At 41.7% G+C, this 22,840-nt stretch overlaps 1 protein-coding gene across 1 annotated transcript in view; it reads right to left on the bottom strand.

Moving 5' to 3' along the window:
• Positions 1-1,171: 1,171 nt before the first annotated feature.
• The window catches only part of MAEA (macrophage erythroblast attacher), a 290,076-nt gene continuing 268,407 nt past the window's right edge, over positions 1,172-22,840 (bottom strand). Inside the window, exon 15 of the mRNA XM_030192178.1 lies at positions 1,172-1,941. Within this exon, the coding sequence (XP_030048038.1) occupies positions 1,846-1,941 (96 nt within the window). The 3' untranslated portion in view covers positions 1,172-1,845. The remainder of the gene's footprint in view (positions 1,942-22,840) is intronic.

The following is a 22,840-nucleotide window of genomic DNA, read 5'->3' as shown; positions in this document are numbered from 1 at the left end:
ATTTTTTTTTAAATTGTAGGTCATGCTTTAATATTCTGATTGATGTGTGTTAGCTGCTCCTGGTTAACATGGAAGCACTTAAGTGGTACCATGTTAATTCTGCATTAGGCAGATTACCCATTGCACTTACCACAAACTGTCTGCCAAATGACTTCCGTGCCCTACTTTCCACCCAGGCAACATCTCTTGGCAAAGAAATTCCCCCAAAATTAAGTAAGGTATAGTTTAATGTGCAGCGGTAACAGGCAAACTACTGCAAAACCCATTAACACAGTCCCACAGTAGCCTGTTCTGCATGTTAATCATACATTAACCTCCAGATTCTATATAGATCGCCCAAAGCTGGGAATGCAAATTAATGAAACTAGGTCATCAATGTTAATTGGCATCAATTTGGATTTGTGTATGCATCTGGCCTAGTTGCTATTCTATAACATCCACACCTAAATTTCAAAGTGCACATCTCAAAATCAAGCATGGCCCATAGGAGGGGCATGGGCAGGCCAGGGGTGTTCCCAGAAATTAGGCAGAACTTTACTGAATATTTGGATTTGTGCTCCCAACTGCCATCAGTTGGGCGAGAGGATTTACTCCAGGGTTTCAGCAAGCATAAACCCTCATGTCCAAAGTTGGGTGTAAGAATCTGCTCTAAGCACTATTCTGTAAAGGTCTTTTAGTGCTAAGTATCCTTTACAGAATTAGCGCTTAGCATGAATCTTAACAGCACCTAACTGAGCCCTGCCCTAAGTGCTTAATACACTTTATACTAAAGTCCCCTAACTAATGCTTTACTACAAATGATTAATTCACTGAAGCCATGACTACTGTGTTCCTATTATCTTCAAAACACATTCAGAAATGATATGTAGCATATCCAGTAGAGATTAGTAATTTATGCCACAATCCTTTTGTTGTGATACAGTTTGTAATATAAAGTAGCTGTGTTGATTTTACATATTACAGTAACTATTCATAACAGGGATTTTGATCCACTAAAAGCCACCAAAGACTTCAGGAAATGTATCTGTAGTACGAATTAGGAAGGAATCCTCTGCTTTTCTGTAGTAGAAAAACTACACACTTGTCCCAGCTAATACAGAGATGAAAATGGCTGGTATGAAAGCATAGCTTTCTTTTCATACAAATAAGAAATTGAAAACCATGTTTATCATCAGATTTGACATTAACAAACATTTTTTTATTACTTAATGCACATCAACATGCAAAAATAAGCACTCAATACAAACCTCTAGAATACTGTATTTATTAAGACTACAATGGGGTTTTTTTCTTTTCAAAATTCATAAAAGGTGTGGTCTGTACTAGTTAAAACTGAGCTATTTGTTCTAGTTAATGTATAATATTCTGACCTTAAAACTTAAGTAACCCTCCTTCAATGTCGCTTTGGGAACGGTGTACACGTTGCCAAAGGATATCAGGTTTTACTTTTGCTGATCTGAGACTACATTCTCATAGCAAGAAATAAGGCAGCAGCATTAATGATATAATTGAGTCCTATGCACATAACTAATATAACCTTAAAAGGAAATTAATTCTCCTTACATGTGAAAGACCTTTTCAGAAGCATCAGAATTTCAACTTAGAATATTACAAAACCCTCACAATCAAAAATGGTATGTATTCCCAGATAAAAATGTCTTTAGCTGAAATTTCTCTCCTACACTGTTGCACATCATTCTTTGGTCGCAAGAAACAAATGCCATCACAAGTCTGATTCTCAACTGGCCAGTTATGCTTCTTTGCCACACTGCAGGCCCATCACAGGGCATGCCACCATTTATTGTACTGAATTCCAGCATCACTGCAATGTTTTCACTTGCATATCTACATAATGTAGACTTTCTCAGCTTGTGAGAAGTTGAAGACTTCTTTGGTTCTTGGGCAAATTACTTTGTCATCTTGGCGAATAGAAAGCAGAGACTGTAAAAAAAATAAAAAATTGAAGAAATTAATTAGGCAAGCATTTTGCCAAGTTAATCAATATATTATTGCTCACTTAAGACATTTCCTTGCAGCTTAGTTGATATGCTGATGAAAGGGAAAGTAAAAAGTACTTGTGTTAAAAACATGACAAATGAAATAAAATGTGGAAAATAAATTGTTTTATAAGAACTATGGGGTCGAGTCACATTTATAAAAGTCATGTAGTTGTCATTTTAATCCACATAAGTACACAGAAATAGCAAAAGTACAAAATAAAAATAAACTGCAGGTGCTTTTATTCTAGGAGTGGATACAACCTGATGGCTATTTCTCATGAAAGCAACTCACAAACATATTAAGGTAGTGTAAAAAACAAAAAAAAGAACAAAAATCATTTGCTGACTGCTATTTCTAACTATATTACCTATTAAGGCATAGGGGAAGCAATATGCCCATATATCACTTAGATATAAAGCATCACACCAATTTACTCCTATGTTCAAAAATCTAAAAACATGTAAGGAAAGGATTTCTATTAAGATGTATTGCAGCAGCCCAAGTAAAGAAATGCAGACACAACCAGAGATTTAAATAAAGTCACCAACTTAAAAACAACTATCATACTGTAGAAAACATTGTATACCTAGTGACTATTTTGTACTGGCCTCCTTACATTCAAATAATGGCAAAATTAACTGGAGGTGAGGTTTTTATTGGGAGGGGGAAAGAGTAACTTGGGTGCAGCATTTTAATCATTTTCAAGGTTAAGCCTTTTGCTACTAATATATTTGGAGTTTTCACAGCTGTAGGAATCTGGCTTTTCCTTTGTTTTGGCTATGTAAGGGTGGGGAAGTAATTTCATAACAGGGTGCCTATGTTAAAAACAAAACCAAAGTCATCTTATCTAGGGGGGGGGGGGGTCATTCTCATCAATGCCATAGCACTCTTGTACGGTAGTCAAACTCTGGCTATGCTGAAGTTGCTTGACAGGATACAGTTAGTGCTATATACATTCCTGGTGTGGGAAGAACTCAAATCAGGGTGAGAATGTACAGTGTTCAAATTAAAGACAAGAGGTTTTGAAGAGATGTGCAAATGAGATTGTTAAGTGATAAATAGTAGAGATTATTTAAAATCTGTAAATGTTCTGGCTGGTTGAAAGTTTGTGTTGCGAATGTACATTGAGAGGAAGGCATACCTGCAGGGAAATCACAGTTATCAGGTATGCCTGCCTGCCTGACACTGCTGCCTGGATGTCTCACCGCCATCTGAAACTAAACATGACCAAGACTGAGCTTCTTATCTTTCCCCCTAAACCAACCTCTCCTCCTCCCCCATTCTCTATTTTTGTGGATAACACTCTCATCCTTCCTGTCTCATCAGCTCGTAACCTTGGGGTCATCTTCGACTCCTCCCTCTCCTTCTCTACACATATTCAACAGACTGCTAAAACATGTCGTTTCTTTCTCTATAATATCAGCAAAATTCGCCCTTTCCTTTCTGAGCACACTACCAGAACCCTCATCCACGCTCTTATCACCTCTCGCTTAGACTATTGCAACTTGCTTCTCACAGGTCTCCCACTTAGCCATTTCTCTCCTCTTCAATCTGTTCAAAATTCTGCTGCACGACTAATATTCCGCCAGGGTTGTTATGCTCATATTAGCCCTCTCCTCAAGTCACTTCACTGGCTTCCTATCCGTTTCCGCATACAGTTCAAACTCCTCTTATTGACCTATAAGTGCATTCACTCCGCAGCTCCTCAGTACCTCTCCACTCTTATCGCTCCCTACACTCCTCCCCGGGAACTTCGTTCACTGGGTAAATCTCTCTTAACTGCACCCTTCTCCTCCACCGCTAACTCCAGACTCCGTTCCTTTTATCTTGCTGCACTATAAGCCTGGAATAGACTTCCTGAGCCAGTACGTCAAGCTCCATCCCTGGCCGTCTTCAAATCTAGGCTAAAAGCCCACCTTTTTGATGCTGCTTTTAACTCCTGACCATTACTCACTTGTTTAGTACGCTTATTTTATCATCTCCACCTTAGTAATTCCCTTATCTATTTGTCCTGCTTGTCTGTCCTAATTAGATTGTAAGCTCTGTCGAACAGGAACAGTCTCTTCATGTTCAAGTGTACAGCGTTGCGTACGTCTAGTAGCGCTATAGAAATGGTAAGTAGTAGTAGTAGTAGTTAAAAGCCATTTGGTTGGCTGATAGCTCAAGCGTAGGTTCAAAGAAGAAGTTTAGCTGAGACATATGGAAAAATTTGGTGAGTGAAATTTATTGGGGGGGGGGGGGGGGTTGTTAAAAAAAACACACACACAAAAACAAACAAGAGTGTGTGTGGGTGCTGATAAATATTGATTCCTGAGTAAAACCCTTCTTGGACAGGAAGGCTTTAGTGAACTTGACAAAGTTTAGAGTGAGGGACAGAGGCATATCAAGGGTGGGGCAATGGATGTGGTCCGCCCCAGGTGCAGGCAGTAAGGGGGTGCACTGAGCAGTCATGCAGCTGTTGGCTCTGCCAGTCCCCTGCCCCCCGACATCAACTTCCTGTTCCGGGGAAGGGACCGGTAGTGCCCAACAGCTGTGCAACTGTTCAGTACAACCCTTTACTGCTTGAAGAGAGGGAGGGGGTTGGTGACATTTTGACGAAGGGGTTCTCTGCTCTAGGCTGCAACCAAGCTAGGTACGCTACTAGTGAGGGATAAATATATAATCCTCATATACTGAGATCTGGTGATTTAGCAATTTCCTTCTGGCTTTAAGTCTGTTCTGAACCTGTTGAAATCTGTGAAGTTATGGGAATGTGGGGAGGGTAGTTGGGAAAGGAAGGGGAGATGCTGGAATGGAGGGAGACACTTGCTCAGTATCATGTCCAGATACTTTTTGACAACTTTCATTCAATTCAAACTCTGAATTTGGAAAGTGCACTTAACTATTGCACAGCTCTGACATACCACTAATGTTCTGATGAAATCATATGCATCAGGGAGGCTCTCTCTCCTCATAAAACTATATGGTAAAATAATCACCAGCATATGTCTGATTCATTCCATTGTGGTGAGAACAAGCTGATTCAGCAATGGAATGAATCAGATATAAACTGGCAATGATTGTTCCAAGTTTTTTTTATGAGGAGAAATCCCTGAACAGAGGTCATCAAAACACGGTATGTCCCAGCTGTGCAATAGTTTAATGCACTTTACAAATTCAATGCTATTTGGTTTGAATTGAATGAAGATTGACAAAAATACAGAACCTGGACTTACGATACTGAGCAAGGAAATAAGACCATCTGTGTTCTCCTAATGTTTGAAGGTCTAACAAACCGTATGAGTATTGAGTTTTTCTTTTATAAAGGCAGCATAGGTACTTATGTGCTTTTATAGGATAGGTCTTGGAACAAATTAACATATTCTCTATACATGTACATGCACGTTTTATATTTTAAAAAAATGCACATTACATTTCAACTTTGTCCAAACTATATCCTAGGAACATTTATGAGTAGATTGCATTGAAGTGCGCATTCTTTTGAGTGTATTTGTACAGTGTATGCTCATTATGCGGATTTATAACAGCCATTTGACACATTTTAAACATATATGCCACATGGAAAATATTTACATTACCGTACAAATGTTTAAACCACAATACTGTATCCTTTAATTTGTATCTATGCAAATCATATCTTTATGACAATAAAGGACGATGGATGCAACACTTTGGGAATATTGATCACATTTATTTGTAATCCCTCTAACTGGAGCAAATATGCTAAACTGTAAATGGAATATCTGCCTGGCCATGTTTTCTGAGAAAAGCAAGATAAAGGTTTCTGAATGAGGTCCAGTTAATCCCACTATTGCTTCAGCTCAGAGTTAAATGAATAGAGTCCATTTACGCAGTAGACACAGACTTGAAAATGCTGAAATATTACAAATTTTCCAATATGCTGATGGCAAAGAAAAGCTTTTGCAAGGGATTCCAGAGGTCAGACTGTGTAAACCACACAAAGAGCTGCATAGGATGAATTAGGAATTACAAGAAGCCTTTTGTACAGCATAATGAACATAAGAGCTGCTCTACAGGGTTAGACCAAGGGTTCATCTACCCCGGTATCCTGTTTCTACCTAGTCCAGGTCACAAATACATGGCAGAGTCCCAAAAGATTAACAAAATCCAATACTTCTTAACCCTAGGGATAAGCAGTGATTTTTCCCAGGTCTACTTTAATAGTTTATAGACATTTCCTCCAGAATTTGTTCAAAATGTTTTTAAACCCAGCTATATTAACTGCTTTTACCACTTCATCCAGCAATGAGTTCCAGAGATTAACTATATGTTGAGTGAAAACAATTTTTCTCCTATTTGTTTTAAATGTGTTATTATGCAACTTCATGGAGTGTCCCCCTAGTTTCTGAACTTTTTGAATGGTAAACATGGATTCATGTTTACCCTTTCTATTCCATTCAGGATTTTACAGACCTTTATCTTCTTATCTCCCCTCAGCTGTCTCTTCTCTAAACTGAAGAGCCTTTACTCCTAATATGAGTTGTTCCACCCCCTTAATCCATCCTTTTCAGTTCTACTATACTTTTTCTAAGATGCAGCGATCAGAATAGCACACTAGGTTCAAGAAGCATTATGGTATTGTTTATTTTATCCTCTAGGCCAGTGTTTCCCAAGTCCGGTCATGGAGTACCCCTTTCCAGTCAAGTTTTCAGGATATCCACAATGAATATACATGAAAGATTTGCATATAATAGAGGCAGTGTATGCAAATCAAGTTCAGGCATATTCATTGTGGATATCCTGAAAACTTGACTGGCAAGAGGTACTCCAGGACTAGACTTGGAAACACTGCTCTAGTCTTTTCCTAATAATTTCTAACATTGTTTGCTTTTTTGGCTACTGCTGCACACTGAACAGATTTCAAAGTATTGTCCATGACACCTAAATCCTTTTCCTCGGTGGTCACTCCTAATGTGCATCACTTTGCGCTTGTCCATATTAAATTTCACCTGTCACTTGGATGCCCAGTCTTATCACTTCCCAGGGTTCACCTGTAATTTTTCACAGTCTGTATGCAATTTAACAACTACAATAGTTTTGTCTCATCTACATATTTGATCACCTCACTTATTCCCATTTCCAGCTCATTTATAAAGATTTTTTAAAAAGAACCAGTCCCAGGACAGATCCTTGCAGCACTCTACTATGCAACTCCCTCCATTGAGGTAACTGGCCATTTAACCCTACTCTGTTTTCTATTTTTTAACCGGTTCCCAGTCTACAACAGAACACTGCCTCCTATCCCATGCCTTTTAATTTTCAGGAGTCTCAGGAAGAAATGTAACAAAAACTTTCTGGAAATCTATATATACTACTTCAACTGGCTCACCTTTATCCACATGTTTATTCATCCCTTCAAAAGAATGTAGCAAATTGGTGAGGCAAGGCTTCCTTTGACTTAATCCATGTTGATTTTGCCCCATTAAACTATGTTTGCCTGTGTTTTCAGTAATCTTGTTGTTTAACAATTTTGCCCAGCACTGATGTCAGGCTTACAGGCTGTAGTTTCCTACATCATCCCACAACTTAAAAAAAAAAAACTGGCACTACATTGGCCACTTTCCAATCTTCAAATACTGTGGTCGATTTTAAGGACAGGTTAGATTACCAATAGCAGTAGACTGCAATTTAATTTTTGAGCTCGTTCAGCACCCTGGTGTATGTACCACCTAGTCCAGGTGATTTGGCATATCTTCCAGGTTCACTAAGATTTGTTTCAATTCCTCCATATCACCCTTAAATACTATTTCTAGCATAAACAGCTCATTCACATCCTCCTCAGCAAAAAAACAAAGCAAATTAATTTAGTCTCTCCATTACTGCCTTGTCCTCCCTGAGTCATTTTATTCCTTGTTAATCTAATGGTCTGACTCCCTCACAGGCTTTCTATTTCTAAAGTACCTGAAAAAAGGTTTGCCACCTTTGCATTCCAAGCTGTGAATTGTTGGAATATTCTTCCTCTTTTTATTAGATTAGAGGCATGTTATTTGAAGTTTAGAAAATTACTGAAGACTTTTTTATATGATCAGTTTTTAAACTGAGCCAATTTGAATTTTCTTTTGTACATTGCTGGAAATGGCTAGCTTATTTTATTAATTGTGATCTGCGCTGAGCCTTTTTGGTTTGCAGCAGAACAAATATTTTTATTGTATTTTAGGACAAGCTTCTTTTCACATTCTCTTTAGCCTTCTTTTTTGATGCTTTACATCTAACTTGCTAGTGCTTATGCTGCTTCCTGTTTATTATTTTTCCATTTAAATCCTTTTTCCATTGTTTGAAAGATGTTCTTTTGACTCTAATGGCCTCTTATACTTCGTCTTTTAACCATGCCAGCTGTAGTTTAGTCTTCCTTCCACCTTTTTTTGATACACAGAATAAATCTGGTCTGGGTTTTCAAGATGGTATTGTTAAACAATGTCCATGCCTGATTTAACTTCCTAAGTTTTGCAGCTGCTCCTTTTAGCTTATTTAACCATTTTCCTCATTTTATCCCTCTTGAAAGTTTAAATGTTGACACAGTAGATTTCCTTAGTTCTTCACTCCAGTTATTAACTCAGATTTGATTATGCTATGATCACTATTGGCAAGTGGCCCTAACACTTACCTCTTGCATCAAGTCCTGCATTCTACTGAGGACTAGATCTAAAATAGGCCCCCCCCCTCTTGTATGTTCCTGAATCAGATGATCCATCAAGCAGTCATTTCTTTAATCTAGGAATTTTACCTCTGTAACATTTCCTGAAACAACAATTATCCAGTCAATATCGGATACACACAAAATACACCAGTGGGGGTGTCAAGCCATCACCCTCCCTTTCAATCTGTTCAAAATACTGCTGCATGACTTATATTCCACCAGTGTCACTATGCTCATATTAGCCCTCTCAAGTCATTTCATTGGCTCCCTAACCATTTCCACATACAGTTCAAACTCCTCTTACTGACTTACAAGTGCATTTACTCTGCAGCTCCTCTCCTCTACTGCTAACTCCAGATTCCGTTCCTTTTATCTTGCTGCACCATATGCCTGGAAAAGACTTCCAGAGCAGGTACATCAAGCTCCATCTCTGGCTGTCTTCAAATGTAGGTTAAAAACTTTCATTTTATTTTTTTTGTTACATCTGTACCCCGCGCTTTCCCACTCATGGCAGGCTCAATGCTGCTTACATGGGGCAATGGAGGATTAAGTGACTTGCCCAGAGTCACAAGGAGTTCCTCAGTTCCCCAGGACCAAAGTCCACCACCCTAACCCACTAGGCCACTCCTCCACTAACCCCACTTACTTGTTCAGTACTCATGTTTTTATCATTCTCACCTTAGTAATTCCCTTATTTGTCCTGTTTGTCTGTCCTAATTAGATTGTAAGCTCTGTCGAGCAGTGGCTGTTTCTTCATGTTCAAGTGTACAAGCAGTGCATACGTCTAAGCAGCACTATAGAAAGGGGCTTCCTGGGCTGTTCTGTATGCTCTTTTGTATTTTTGTCTCTCTCTCATATATATATATATATATATATAGATATAGATATAGATATATAGATATAGATAGATATAGATATATAGATAGATATATACACACATCGAGTTCTGAGTGAGGCAACCAATTTTCTGAAGTTAGAAAATACACAGTAATGCATGAAAAATATCTGCTCAGTTACCCATAATTCTGCTTGTACAGAAACATTGTGGGACACATTAGCTTTAGTTTGAAAGGGATTACAAGTAAAAGGGATTTTTAAAATAATGTGATCAAGCACTCTCCTGCAGTTTTGTCCATTTTCAAATGGCATTACTTATAGCCAAATACCTTTTTATGAATCAGCATTTTGAGCATCTTAAAGATGGAAGGACCGATTACAGACTTTGTCTGTCAGATCAAATCCTTTCACCCTACAATCCACCATATATATGCCAAAAAGTAATGACAAAAAGTGAAACACATAGCTCTATAACTAAAACAATAAGATTTATTTTTTTGTTATTGATTGCTCAGCAACAGTTTCTATGGTTATTTTCCTATGATTTTACACATAGCATAAATATGTATTGTACTCACTACCCTTGCAGTCTGGCTCTGTGATCCTCTTTCTTCTTGTCTGATCTTTTCTCTCTCTTTTTTTCTACTACTCATCAAATCTTAGGTCCTCTCTCCTGTCCTTAAATTTTAACTTTTTTTTCTCATCTTTTATTCCTTTCTCCTTCTCCCTGTCAAACATATTTCCGTACCCTTGCTGACTTCTCCAGCTTCCCTTCTTTCCCTCCCACACCTCCTAGAATACTTTACCTTCTACTTTAAAATCTTCTTAGTTATCTTCCCCTGTTACTTAGCCATGCTTTCGTTTTTCATTCTTATGTTTTCTTGCACTCTCTGCACTCTGCTCCCAGTTCTCTCCAGCTGCCCTTCACTTGGAGGATAATTGTGCCGGCTTTCTCTTCCCAGCATGACAGACTGCTATTGGCTTTTATTCCCAGGATTGCCTCAGCCCTTTCAACAGGATCCAACCTTTCACAGCTGCTGCTGTTCCCACAGAGCAAGCAAAATTACTTATGATCTGTTCTCTGAAGGCACCAGTTTACCAGTTATTTAAGTGGGTCACAAGGCACCACAACAAATCTCTGTTTCTGGATAGTCAAGTTTACTAAGAGTGCTCCCAAGAAGAGGAGGGTGAGATTGAGTGACTGGTTAGCTACTATTTTTCGAACACACTAGTTATAATTAAGTAACTTTGCTTTTCTGAAGACAGACAGATTCACCATGTTACACAAATGGGACTCACTAGTTACTACTACTATAAATCATTTCTATAGTGCTACCAGTTGTACGCAGCGCTTCACAATTGAACATGAAGAAAAGACAGTCCCTGCTCAAAAGAGCTTACAATCTAAATCAGGACAGACAGACAGGACCAATAAGGATAAGGGTAGGACAGACAGAAGGACACATAGGGAAAGGGACTATTGAAGAGAGGAAGACAAGATAAAGGTTACGAGCAAGTGACAAGTTAGGAGTCAAAAGCAGCATCAAACAGGTAGGCCTTTAGCCCGGATTTGAAGGCGGCCAGGGATGGAGCTAGACGTAACGGCTCAGGAAGCCTATTCCAGGCATAAGGTGCGGCGAGATAAAAGGATCGGAGTCTGGAGTTAGAAATGGAGGAGAAGGGTGCAATTAGGAGAGATTTGCCTAGTGAACGGAGTTATTTTCAATATGAATGAATGAGATGTCACCAACAGGCAAGAAAAGTATTTTTGAGATCACTTTCTTTTTGTTCCTAATATCAGGTACAACCTACAGGAGGGGAGGAACTTAGTTCTGCCATTTGAAAAGATCTTGAAGACAGACAATTTTTTTTTGTTACATTTGTACCCCGTGCTTTCCCACTCATGGCAGGCTCAATGCGGCTTACATAGTATATACAGGTACTTATTTGTACCTGGGGCAATGGAGGGTTAAGTGACTTGCCCAGAGACACAAGGAGCTGCCTGTGCCTGAAGTGGGAATCAAACTCATTTCCTCAGTTTCCCAGGACCAGACAATCCCAATGGAGGCTATGTTCAGAAAACAATCTGAATGGGAGGACTGGACCACATCTTACATTGCAAAACTCAGATCCAAGACTGGCAACTTTAACTTGCTTCAACATGCCTATGATCAATACTACACGTGTAACAGAAGGCAATACATATGCCTAACCAACTGGAAATGGTGTATTTTTTCACCACACTGCCAGAACTATTGGGCTCAATAGAAAAATATCTAGGTGGAAAGGGCTAAAGTCTGTTCCAAAGAAAAGGTGTTAGCTCTCTTGTTGACCCTTGTAAGCAGGATTGGTGAAAGGTGGATGAGGTGGAATGTGCCATAGGGGGCTGGAGAAAGGTGGATGAGGTACGGGGGTATGCCAAGGTATGGGAACGTGCATACCATAGAAGGTGGGGAGGGCTAGAGAAAGGTAGATGGAATGTGCATGCCATGAAGATTGGGGCAGAGCAAAGTAAGGTGACTGTTGTCCTGGGGATGGGGAGACCTTGGAGGCAGACAAAATATGGCTCTTGCTGAGACAGTTGGAGAGAGAGAACAGAAAAGAGTAGTGAATGCTGAAGGTTGGGTGACAGAACAGAAGGGGCAGTAAAGAAAGCTGAGAGTACAGAACAGATGAACAGAAAGAGGATGGGAGAGATGAAGAAAATAGGAGTTATGCATCCAAGGAAAAGGGGCAGAGAAAGCTGGGGGTTGAACTTACCAGTGGAGGGGAAGAGATACAAGCTAAGAGAAAAAGAGAAGGTAGAACTTGAGGAGGGAAACTGCTGTGGTGGTGATATTTCATGCCTGGGGGTTGGGGGGGAAGAAGCCAGACCTTATTAACAGGGACATTTTATATAAGTTACAAATAATGTGTGAAGTCTTTTGCAGAATTTTTAAATATTGTGCATAGAATTCCCCCAGGAGTAAAGGTGGATTAAGTCACTCAGGAATGGAATTCACAGATACTATGGGCTGAAGTGATCATCATCAAAATGCAATATCCCACATCAGTATTAGATTACAACAGTACATAATTTCAAAACAACTTATTCACTGAGTGTAAATTACACTATTTTGTTTTCTGAAATCTACTGCAGAAAGCTTCAATTGAAAACAAAGCCTGCAGAGGAAGTGGAATGGGGTGCACTATTGGGGCAATAGCTCCACCAATATTACTACACACAACACCAACAACTAGAAAACTTGGGAGCAGAGGCAAAAATTGGTTTGTTTCGCCCTTCCAACACAAAATGTCTTCCGTTGCCCCTGAAGTCCTGCATTTCAGCAATTAAAGGTTGTACAGAAATAAGGTTTCATGAAGATGAACGTGATTAGCACTAACCCTACTGAACTAAACCCTGATGGATGTGGTTCTGAGGCCAGACTCTGATGAATGTGGTATTTAAGAAGTTTTTGTACAAGACAAGAAATCTATGGCTCTTTTCTCTCCAATTGGCAAACATCCTCCTGTCAAACCCTAAAACCTCCTGTGGTCCATTTCTAGGACTTGAAACTCATTTGGGGGTGGTGGGGTCAGGGGAGGAGGACAACACCACCAAACTGATTAGTACCCATCCACTTCAAAATCCAGGCTGTGAGAGGTAGAGATTGGATATTGGGACAGAGCAATGACCTCTGGTTTTGCATTATTAAGGCTGGAGAAAAATTCCAGTTCAATTTGTTTCCAGAAATACCCAGAAAGGGGTCAAGATAAAATATAGAAAAACTCAAGGTTCCCCACAAGGGAAAAGAGTTACGGAGGTGCATTTCCAGACACCAGCTGGATATTCTCAGCCCAGGGTCTGCAAAACCACCATCCTGCCTAGCCTGCACACCTTGGAAATAAACAAAAGCCCCGAATGAGCTAGAGTACTTAATATAGGGTAAAAGACCTCAGGGTAGGAAATCCTGAAGCCCAACCCCCTAAAAGAGGTAGATATTGATATCACCCACCCCTGGCTCAGTGGTCACAAGCAAACTGGTTGATCTGAGCATGGAGGAGAGGACACAGTATCCAAAAACTGGTGAAGAATGCCATCGACTACTAGCAGGCAGTACAGAGAAGAAAGCGGCACACCCCATGCAGCTGAGACCACCACCAGCAGGTGGGTCAGAGAACGCCACCAGCAGGTGGGTCAGAGAAAGACAGTTATCTCCAGGCAGAGGTAGACAGGGCATCCAAAGTGGAGTCAAATAAAAGGGGTAGAACTCCCATAGATAACATTGTACAAGATATGGTCTCCAGTAGCTTTACCCGCGTTCAAAGGGCAATCCAAAAAAGAAGAATGTGCCAGATGACGTGTCCACTCTGTGACACTGACATAGCAAGGTCCTAGAGATAAGAAAAGATGGAAAGGGAAAGATTGCCATACCATAAAAAGACATGTTGTGCCTCTAAGGCACATAGCCTGATAGCAAAGAGTATCCTGCGACCACAAAGGATGCTATCCTGCCTAAAAAGGCCAGATGCCCGTTCCAGACCGAGAACCAGACTCCAGTCTGAGTAAGAGAAAAAAAAGGCCAGACTGGGCAAGAGAAAAATGTTCCTCTGGAGAAGAACGCCAGGCCTATAAAGAAGGAAAACACAAGCCCTGTAAAACAAAAGGCAAGATGTTAGCCCCAAAAGGAACCCTGGTATCTCCTCAAGGGAACATAAGTCTACCCACCTGAGATCCAAATGGCAGACCTAAAGACAGGGCTGCCATGCCAGAATGGAACAGTATTTTAAAGGGCTTGCCAAATGTTAGGTCCATAAACGTAGCAAATGACACCCCAGGAAGAAACCTGCCAGCCATGGAATAAACCAGATGTCAGTGTTGTCAAAGACCGGATGTCAGGCAGGACAAATACAGCTGGAGTGGGAACTGAACCTGGGTCTCATGGATGACAGTCCACTGTACTGATCACTAGGCTACTCAGACTTAGTAAGGAGATGAGTCAAACATGCAGAGGAACAGAATGACCTACAGTATGTTAGCCCTGTAAAGAAGCAACTTGGCTGCCCTATGAGAGACTGGATGGCAGTCCTGCCAGAGGACATGATGTCCATTCTGAACGAACATATGATGGCAACTCAGAGACAGGATGGCAGATCATCCAGAAAGAAGCTAGAAGCTTCAATCCGGCTTTCGCCCCCTACACTCGACGGAAACGGCACTATCTAAAGTCTGTAATGACCTGTTCCTTGCCAAATCCAAAGGTCACTACTCCATCCTCATCCTCCTCGACCTATCCGCCGCTTTTGACACTGCCAATCACAACTTACTTCTCGCCACACTGTCCTCATTTGGGTTCCAGGGCTCTGTCCTCTCCTGGTTCTCCTCTTATCTCTCCCACCGTACCTTCAGAGTACATTCTCATGGTTCTTCCTCCACCCCCATCCCGCTCTCTGTTGGAGTTCCTCAGGGATTTGTCCTTGGACCCCTTCTTTTTTCAATCTACACCTCCTCCCTGGGCTCCCTAATCTCCTCTCATGGCTTCCAATATCATCTTTATACTGATGACACCCAGCTTTATCTCTCCACACCAGACATCACTGCAGAAACCCAGGCTAAAGTATCGGTCTGCTTATCCGACAATGCGGCCTGCTTGTCCAACCGCCACTTGAAACTGAACATGACCAAGACCGAACTTATTGTCTTCCCTCCCAAACCCACTTCTCCTCTCCCTCCACTCGCTATCTCAGTTGATAACACCCTCATCGTCCCCGTCTCATCTGCCCGTAACCTCGGAGTCATCTTCGACTCCTCCTTCTCTGCGCATATCCAGCAGATAGCCAAAACCTGTCGCTTCTTCCTCTATAACATCAGCAAAATTCGCCCTTTCCTCTCTGAGCACACCACCCGAACTCTCATCCACTCTCTCATTACCTCTCGCCTTGACTACTGCAACCTTCTCCTCACTGGCCTCCCACTTTGCCATCTATCCCCCCTTCAGTCCTTTCAGAACTCTGCTGCACGTCTTATCTTCCGCCTGGACCGGTACACTCATATCACCCCTCTCCTCAAGTCACTTCACTGGCTTCCGATCAGGTACTGCATACAGTTTAAGCTTCTCCTATTAACCTACAAATGCACTCGATCTACAGCCCCTCCTTACCTCTCTACCCTCATCTCCCCCTACATTCCTACCTGGAACCTCCATTCTCAAGACAAATCCCTCCTTTCAGTACCCTTCTCCACCACCGCCAACTCCAGGCTCCGCCCTTTCTGCCTCGCCTCACCCCATGCCTGGAATAAACTCCCTGAGCCCATACGCCAGGCACCCTCCCTGCCCATCTTCAAAGCCTTGCTCAAAGCCCACCTCTTCAATGTCGCCTTCGGCACCTAACCACCATACCTCTTTTTCAGGAAATCTAGACTGCCCCAACTTGACATTTCACCCATTAGATTGTAAGCTCCTTTGAGCAGGGACTGTCCTTTTTTGTTAATCTGTACAGCGCTGTGTAACCCTAGTAGCGCTCTAGAAATGTTAAGTAGTAGTAGTAGTAGTAATCTGACATGACAAATATCCAGCCCTCAAGGAGACATACCCGACACGAGAAGAGACAGTCCACTAGAGAGTCAAAATGCTACCAGGGACAAAAATAAGCTGCAATGTAAAGAGACCAAATGCTAGTCCTGGAAGCCCTGCCAATGCACAAAGCCAAGGATAGCTGTCTCTGGAGAAAAACGTAAGGGGAGCTGAAATCCAAAGGACCTGCCCCACAAGCAAAGGTAACACTGCAAAAGAAGACTTTGGTTGCTTCAGGGCACTCAGTAGGCTAAAGAGTACGGATGTGCAGCTCACGGGACTGCAAGAAGAAGCAATTACCAAGGGAAAAAAATTGCAATTAGGGTTAAAGAAAAAGAATCATCCTGTACCTGAGATTTGACACATCAATAGGAAGACACACCCTTACAGACCAGGAACAATCAGACTAAAGAACCTGCAGATGGTATTGTTATGCAGAAAGGGTGCAAGATCACTCAGTACTAGGAAAGACTACAGTGGAATGTGCACCGGAGGAAGTCAGCAACCGGCATGGCCGTAGAGAGAATGGCGATGAAAATGATAACGGGGGATGACTTCCCTATGAGGAAAGGCTAAAGCGGCTAGGGCTCTTCAGCTTGGAGAAAAGGTGGCTGAGGGGAGATATGAGGTCTATAAAATAATGAGCGGAGTGGAACAGGTAGATGTGAAGCGTCTGTTTACGCTTTCCAAAAATACTAGGACTAGGGGGCATGCGATGAAGGTACAATGTAGTAAATTTAAAACGAATCAGAGAAAATGTTTCTTCACTCAACATGTAAATTAAACTCTGGAGTTTGTTGCCAGAGAATGTGGTAAAGGAGGTTAGCTTAGTGGAGTTTAAAAAAGGTTTGGACAGTTTCCTAAAGAAAAAGTCCATAGACCATTATTAAATGGACTTGGAAAAAATCCACTATTTCTGGGATAAGCAGTATAAAATGTTTTGTACTTTTTTGGGATCTTGCCAGGTATTTGTGACCTGGATTGGCCACTGTTGGAAACAGGATGCTGGGCTTGATGGACCTTTGGTCTTTCCCAGTATGGCAATACTTATGTACTTATGAGAAAAACATTAATTTAGCCACTGTAAACTCAATGCAAATGTCCTGATATTCAGAACCCATCCGGATTGCTAAAATAAAGTGTCAATGGTGACCAGGAAAGCTAGTCCTCCAGGAGTCAACGAGGAGCAAATAACCCCCTCTGACACTAGCCAGGGAAAACCTGACCATGCATGAAGCAGAATGCAGAAAACAGCAAACCTGCATGATAGAAAGACGGCCCAACACTGGAGGTAAGCAAGAGACAATGCTAGGCTAAAGAGCTGTTCCCATTACCACAAAGTGCTGCCTTGAAGTAGGTAATGCAAAGCCCACAGCCTGCTACTGCTTCAGGCAATACAGAAACTGCAGGCAGACTCTGGAAAGGTCCTGCAAGTAGGTGCTCTGTTTTTCTGTTTTGTTTTGTTTTTAGCGCAAAGAGCAAAAAGCTCACACGATGCTAGCTAAAGCATGCAAGGCACAGAAATAAAATTGTAATGGCCACTGCCAAAGCGGTTTCCTGCCTAAGAGAATTAGCTAAGCAGCAAATCGACAACCCCAACAAAAAAATTCCATAGAAGTCAAAATTAGGGAAGAAAAATCCCCAAATATGCAAAAACTATCCTGTTGACTGAAGATCAAAATCAGGCTGAAGATACAGATGGCTTCCCACCTCATCAGTCATCGGCACCAGCTGAAGCCTCCACTTCCTCCAACACAGCCAACTGAGGGTACAGACCCAGGGCTTGTGCGCCAGAACTCTGTAACCCCAGCAGACACCAGCGTAGCAAGAACCACGGGGCATGACTCACTACAGAGTCTCGCTTTTTTTTGTTTTCTTTTTAAACCAAAGGCAAAGAAAGAAAATACTCGCATCACTGCTAGTGAGGAAGGGGGAGAAATGCCAATCAGCCACTTCTCTAGGAAAGCTCTGTTCCCAAACATGCTGTCAACACCTGTGCTAACACACTGCTGTCGAAGCAACTGAATGCTGCAGTAACGGAGGAGTCAGACCAGCATGGAGGATTGGAACTCGTGCTGCTGGAGCAATTGAGCACTGCAAAGTGGGGCACGGGTCTGACAGGCAGGGAGACTCAGAACTCACTGATCCGCACCCTCTATTTTTTTTTTTGTAGGCAGCAGATGGCCACTGTCCTGAAAATTGAACCAAAGGCGCAACATAGCCGCTAACCGGTGGACAAGGAGCCCACCAAAGACCCCTATGTCCCCTCTGCTGGTCCTGAGGAAGAACCCAGGGGTGACAGAAGAGCTAGCGCCCAACACACCCAGACATTCACTGGCAAACTTTGCTCTGCAGCAACCCTGGTCTTTTTTTTTTTTTTTAACAGGCAGGAGAGCAAATTTCCAAGGTGAATGGACAAGCATAGCCAGACTGGAACCAGAGAGGCTGGTCAACAGTGGTGAAGGGGGGGGGGGGAGGAGGGACCTGGCCCCATTAGGTGTAACCCCAACAGGCAGGAAGAAAGCTAAGACCACCCAAGCTCAACTAGACCTGAGGGAACAGTCCAGGAGCAAGCACCACCCTAAGAGCTGCACAGGATATGTCCATCCACCTGTGGAGATAGGGAGAATAATGAAAGTGAGGCTAATGCACAGTATCCTTTAAGGCAGAGCTCTGCTGTTCTCTTTATCTCCACCTGCTGGTAAAGGGACATAACCGACTCGTCTTTGGATTGATCTATGGGGCGTAATGGAAAAAAATCTACCTCAACTGTGCTCCACTGGAAGAAGAGTTTGTCCTAATCCAAGGACCACTTTCAAGGTGTCCACATGACAGCCTGTCAGTACACTGTCCTTTCTTACTAAGTAGGCAGTTCTAACACTCTACAATGAATAACCCAAGTCCACATATTTTGACTGCTTAGGTAGACCCAGTGATGTGCTGGTAAATATTTAACAGGTTCTCTCTCCAAAAAAAAAGACACTGCTCACATGTGAAACATTTGCTTCTCAAATCAGCTGTTACACCCAGTAGCTACGCAATCTGACCTAATGACTTTTCCTTTAAGATTATGGCAGTTTATAGTGTTTCTAGGGTTATTATAGAACCTTCCTGCAATGTCCCTAAGGAAGTCTCTCCAACCACATTTTCCCCCGTACTCACTGCCGAGACTCTACTGAAGCTTGATAATTCAAAACTCCCTAGCAGTAATACTGACAATTTTGCTTCCTGACTCATTCTTGCTGAGATTGAAGCTACTACACAGAGAGTGATACAGCAGTGTCACCCCCTTCAACCTCCCCAGTGACACTGTTACCATATCTGGGTTCAGATTAGGACACTCTACTGTTTATACTCCTGGATAGGGCAGAGAGCTACATTTCTCTGGGCTACACAATACTTCCCAATTAGCTGCAGTGGGCATTTCAAAGGAATCCTTGCTAATATCCAGAGAAATTGCAAAGCGTTCAGCTATGTTTTTTTTTTGAGCAAGTCAAACTTTATTACAGACTCGACACAGATCTGTGTTTCGGCCATAGGACTGCCTCAAGAGTCTAAAAACATATGAAACAATATTTAAGTAAAATAATAATTACAAAAATAAATTATATATATATATATATATATATATATATATATATATATATATATATATAAAAATAATAGTAACATAGTCAGTCTGCCCAACAAGATAAACTCATATGTGCTACTTTATGTGTATACCTGACGTTGATTTGTATCTGCCATTTTCAGGGCATAGACCATAGAAGTCTGCCGAGAACTAGCCCCGCTGCCCAATCTCCGCTAAGCTTCTGAGGATCCATTCCTTCTGAACAGGATTCCTTTATGTTTATCCCACGCATGTTTGAATTCTGTTACCGTTTTCATCTCCACCACCTCCCACGGGTGCGTATTCGAAGTATCCACCACTCTCTCCGTGAAAAAATACTTCCTGACATTTTTGTCGAGTCTGCCCCACTTCAATATCATTTCATGTCCTCTCGTTCTACCACCTTCCCATCTCTGGAAAAGGTTCGTTTGCAGATTAATACCTTTCAAATATCTGAACGTCTGTATTCCTCCAGGGTATACAGTGGTGGAAATAAGTATTTGATCCCTTGCTGATTTTGTAAGTTTGCCCACTGACAAAGACATGAGCAGCCCATAATTGAAGGGTAGGTTATTGGTAACAGTGAGAGATAGCACATCACAAATTAAATCCGGAAAATCACATTGTGGAAAGTATATGAATTTATTTGCATTCTGCAGAGGGAAATAAGTATTTAATCCCTCTGGCAAACAAGACCTAATACTTGGTGGCAAAACCCTTGTTGGCAAGCACAGCGGTCAGACGTCTTCTGTAGTTGATGATGAGGTTTGCACACATGTCAGGAGGAATTTTGGTCCACTCCTCTTTGCAGATCATCTCTAAATCATTAAGAGTTCTGGGCTGTCGCTTGGCAACTCGCAGCTTCAGCTCCCTCCATAAGTTTTCAATGGGATTAAGGTCTGGTGACTGGCTAGGCCATTCCATGACCCTAATGTGCTTCTTCCTGAGCCACTCCTTTGTTGCCTTGGCTGTATGTTTTGGGTCATTGTCGTGCTGGAAGACCCAGCCACGACCCATTTTTAAGGCCCTGGCGGAGGGAAGGAGGTTGTCACTCAGAATTGTACGGTACATGGCCCCATCCATTCTCCCATTGATGCGGTGAAGTAGTCCTGTGCCCTTAGCAGAGAAACACCCCCAAAACATAACATTTCCACCTCCATGCTTGACAGTGGGGACGGTGTTCTTTGGGTCATAGGCAGCATTTCTCTTCCTCCAAACACGGCGAGTTGAGTTCATGCCAAAGAGCTCAATTTTTGTCTCATCTGACCACAGCACCTTCTCCCAATCACTCTCGGCATCATCCAGGTGTTCACTGGCAAACTTCAGACGGGCCGTCACATGTGCCTTCCGGAGCAGGGGGACCTTGCGGGCACTGCAGGATTGCAATCCGTTATGTCGTAATGTGTTACCAATGGTTTTCGTGGTGACAGTGGTCCCAGCTGCCTTGAGATCATTGACAAGTTCCCCCCTTGTAGTTGTAGGCTGATTTCTAACCTTCCTCATGATCAAGGATACCCCACGAGGTGAGATTTTGCGTGGAGCCCCAGATCTTTGTCGATTGACAGTCATTTTGTACTTCTTCCATTTTCTTACTATGGCACCAACAGTTTTCTCCTTCTCGCCCAGCGTCTTACTGATGGTTTTGTAGCCCATTCCAGCCTTGTGCAGGTGTATGATCTTGTCCCTGACATCCTTAGACAGCTCCTTGCTCTTGGCCATTTTGTAGAGGTTAGAGTCTGACTGATTCACTGAGTCTGTGGACAGGTGTCTTTCATACAGGTGACCATTGCCGACAGCTGTCTGTCATGCAGGTAACGAGTTGATTTGGAGCATCTACCTGGTCTGTAGGGGCCAGATCTCTTACTGGTTGGTGGGGGATCAAATACTTATTTCCCTCTGCAGAATGCAAATAAATTCATATACTTTCCACAATGTGATTTTCCGGATTTAATTTGTGATGTGCTATCTCTCACTGTTACCAATAACCTACCCTTCAATTATGGGCTGCTCATGTCTTTGTCAGTGGGCAAACTTACAAAATCAGCAAGGGATCAAATACTTATTTCCACCACTGTACATGTTCAGGCCAGCAAATCTCTCCTCATACGTCTTGTAACGCAAATCCCATACCATTTTTGTAGCTTTTCTTTGCACCGCTTCAATTCTTTTTACATCCTTAGCAAGATAAGGCCTCCAAAACTGAACACAATACTCCAGGTGGGGCCTCACCAACAACTTTTATATATATATATATATATATATATATATATATATATATATATATATACACAAAACCTAACATGTAAAATCAGATATAAAAATTTTTTTGACAAATGACAAAGTATCATAATATAACTAAACCAAGAGACTATCAAACAAAATATAAATAATAAAAAACACAGACTAGAAACACGTCATATAAACATGACTAATACTGAAATAACAAATAATATATAGTAGTTGAAAAGCAGCTCAATATAACAAAAAAAAATCAAATCAAACCAGAGATCCTGAAGAGTAAACCAAAGTTTAAAATGCATATATAATATTTTAAAAAATCAAATACTATATAGTGAAAGATCAAATCATACATAGTGGCCAGAAGACAACTACAGCATTCCTAACTATAACAACCGTTATAACTAGAGATGCATAGGTATTTCAAAGCAACAAAAAGATGGATGTACTGTGCATGGATAACCACAGATGCAACATAGTAGACATACAAAGGTTTTAACACAAGGATACACAAACAGACTGGAAAACAGGGTATCATGTCACTGGTAAACTGGAACGTGGGATATCGCTAAATAAGACTCCTATATCAAAACGGGTGTACATACATCATACATTTCAGAAACAACTATCTGTTAGAGGCTTTCAAATACATTTACAAGGTAAAGGGCTCACCTTTTCACTTCCCTTTCCCCTCCACCCCTATCCTACCCCCCCCCCCCTGTTTCCTGTCGACATCGCTTTGAAGACACCATTTCTTCCATCTTGCAGTCTGTCTCATGTCTCTCCCGCCCCCCTCCATCTACAACAAAGTGTGAGTCAATCCAACCATGCTCCATCTTCCATTCTTAATCAACATGCCCCCTTAGTCACTAAATCCATGCCTCGTCACTGGGCCGCCTCTTGGTTTTCCTCCGCTCTTTGGCTCTTTCGTACTCATCTTCG

The sequence above is a fragment of the Microcaecilia unicolor genome, chromosome 2 (genome assembly GCF_901765095.1).
Source record: "Microcaecilia unicolor chromosome 2, aMicUni1.1, whole genome shotgun sequence".
NCBI lineage: Eukaryota > Metazoa > Chordata > Amphibia > Gymnophiona > Siphonopidae > Microcaecilia > Microcaecilia unicolor.
Note: the sequence above shows the minus strand (reverse complement) of the source record. Positions and strands in the feature narration are given on the sequence as shown.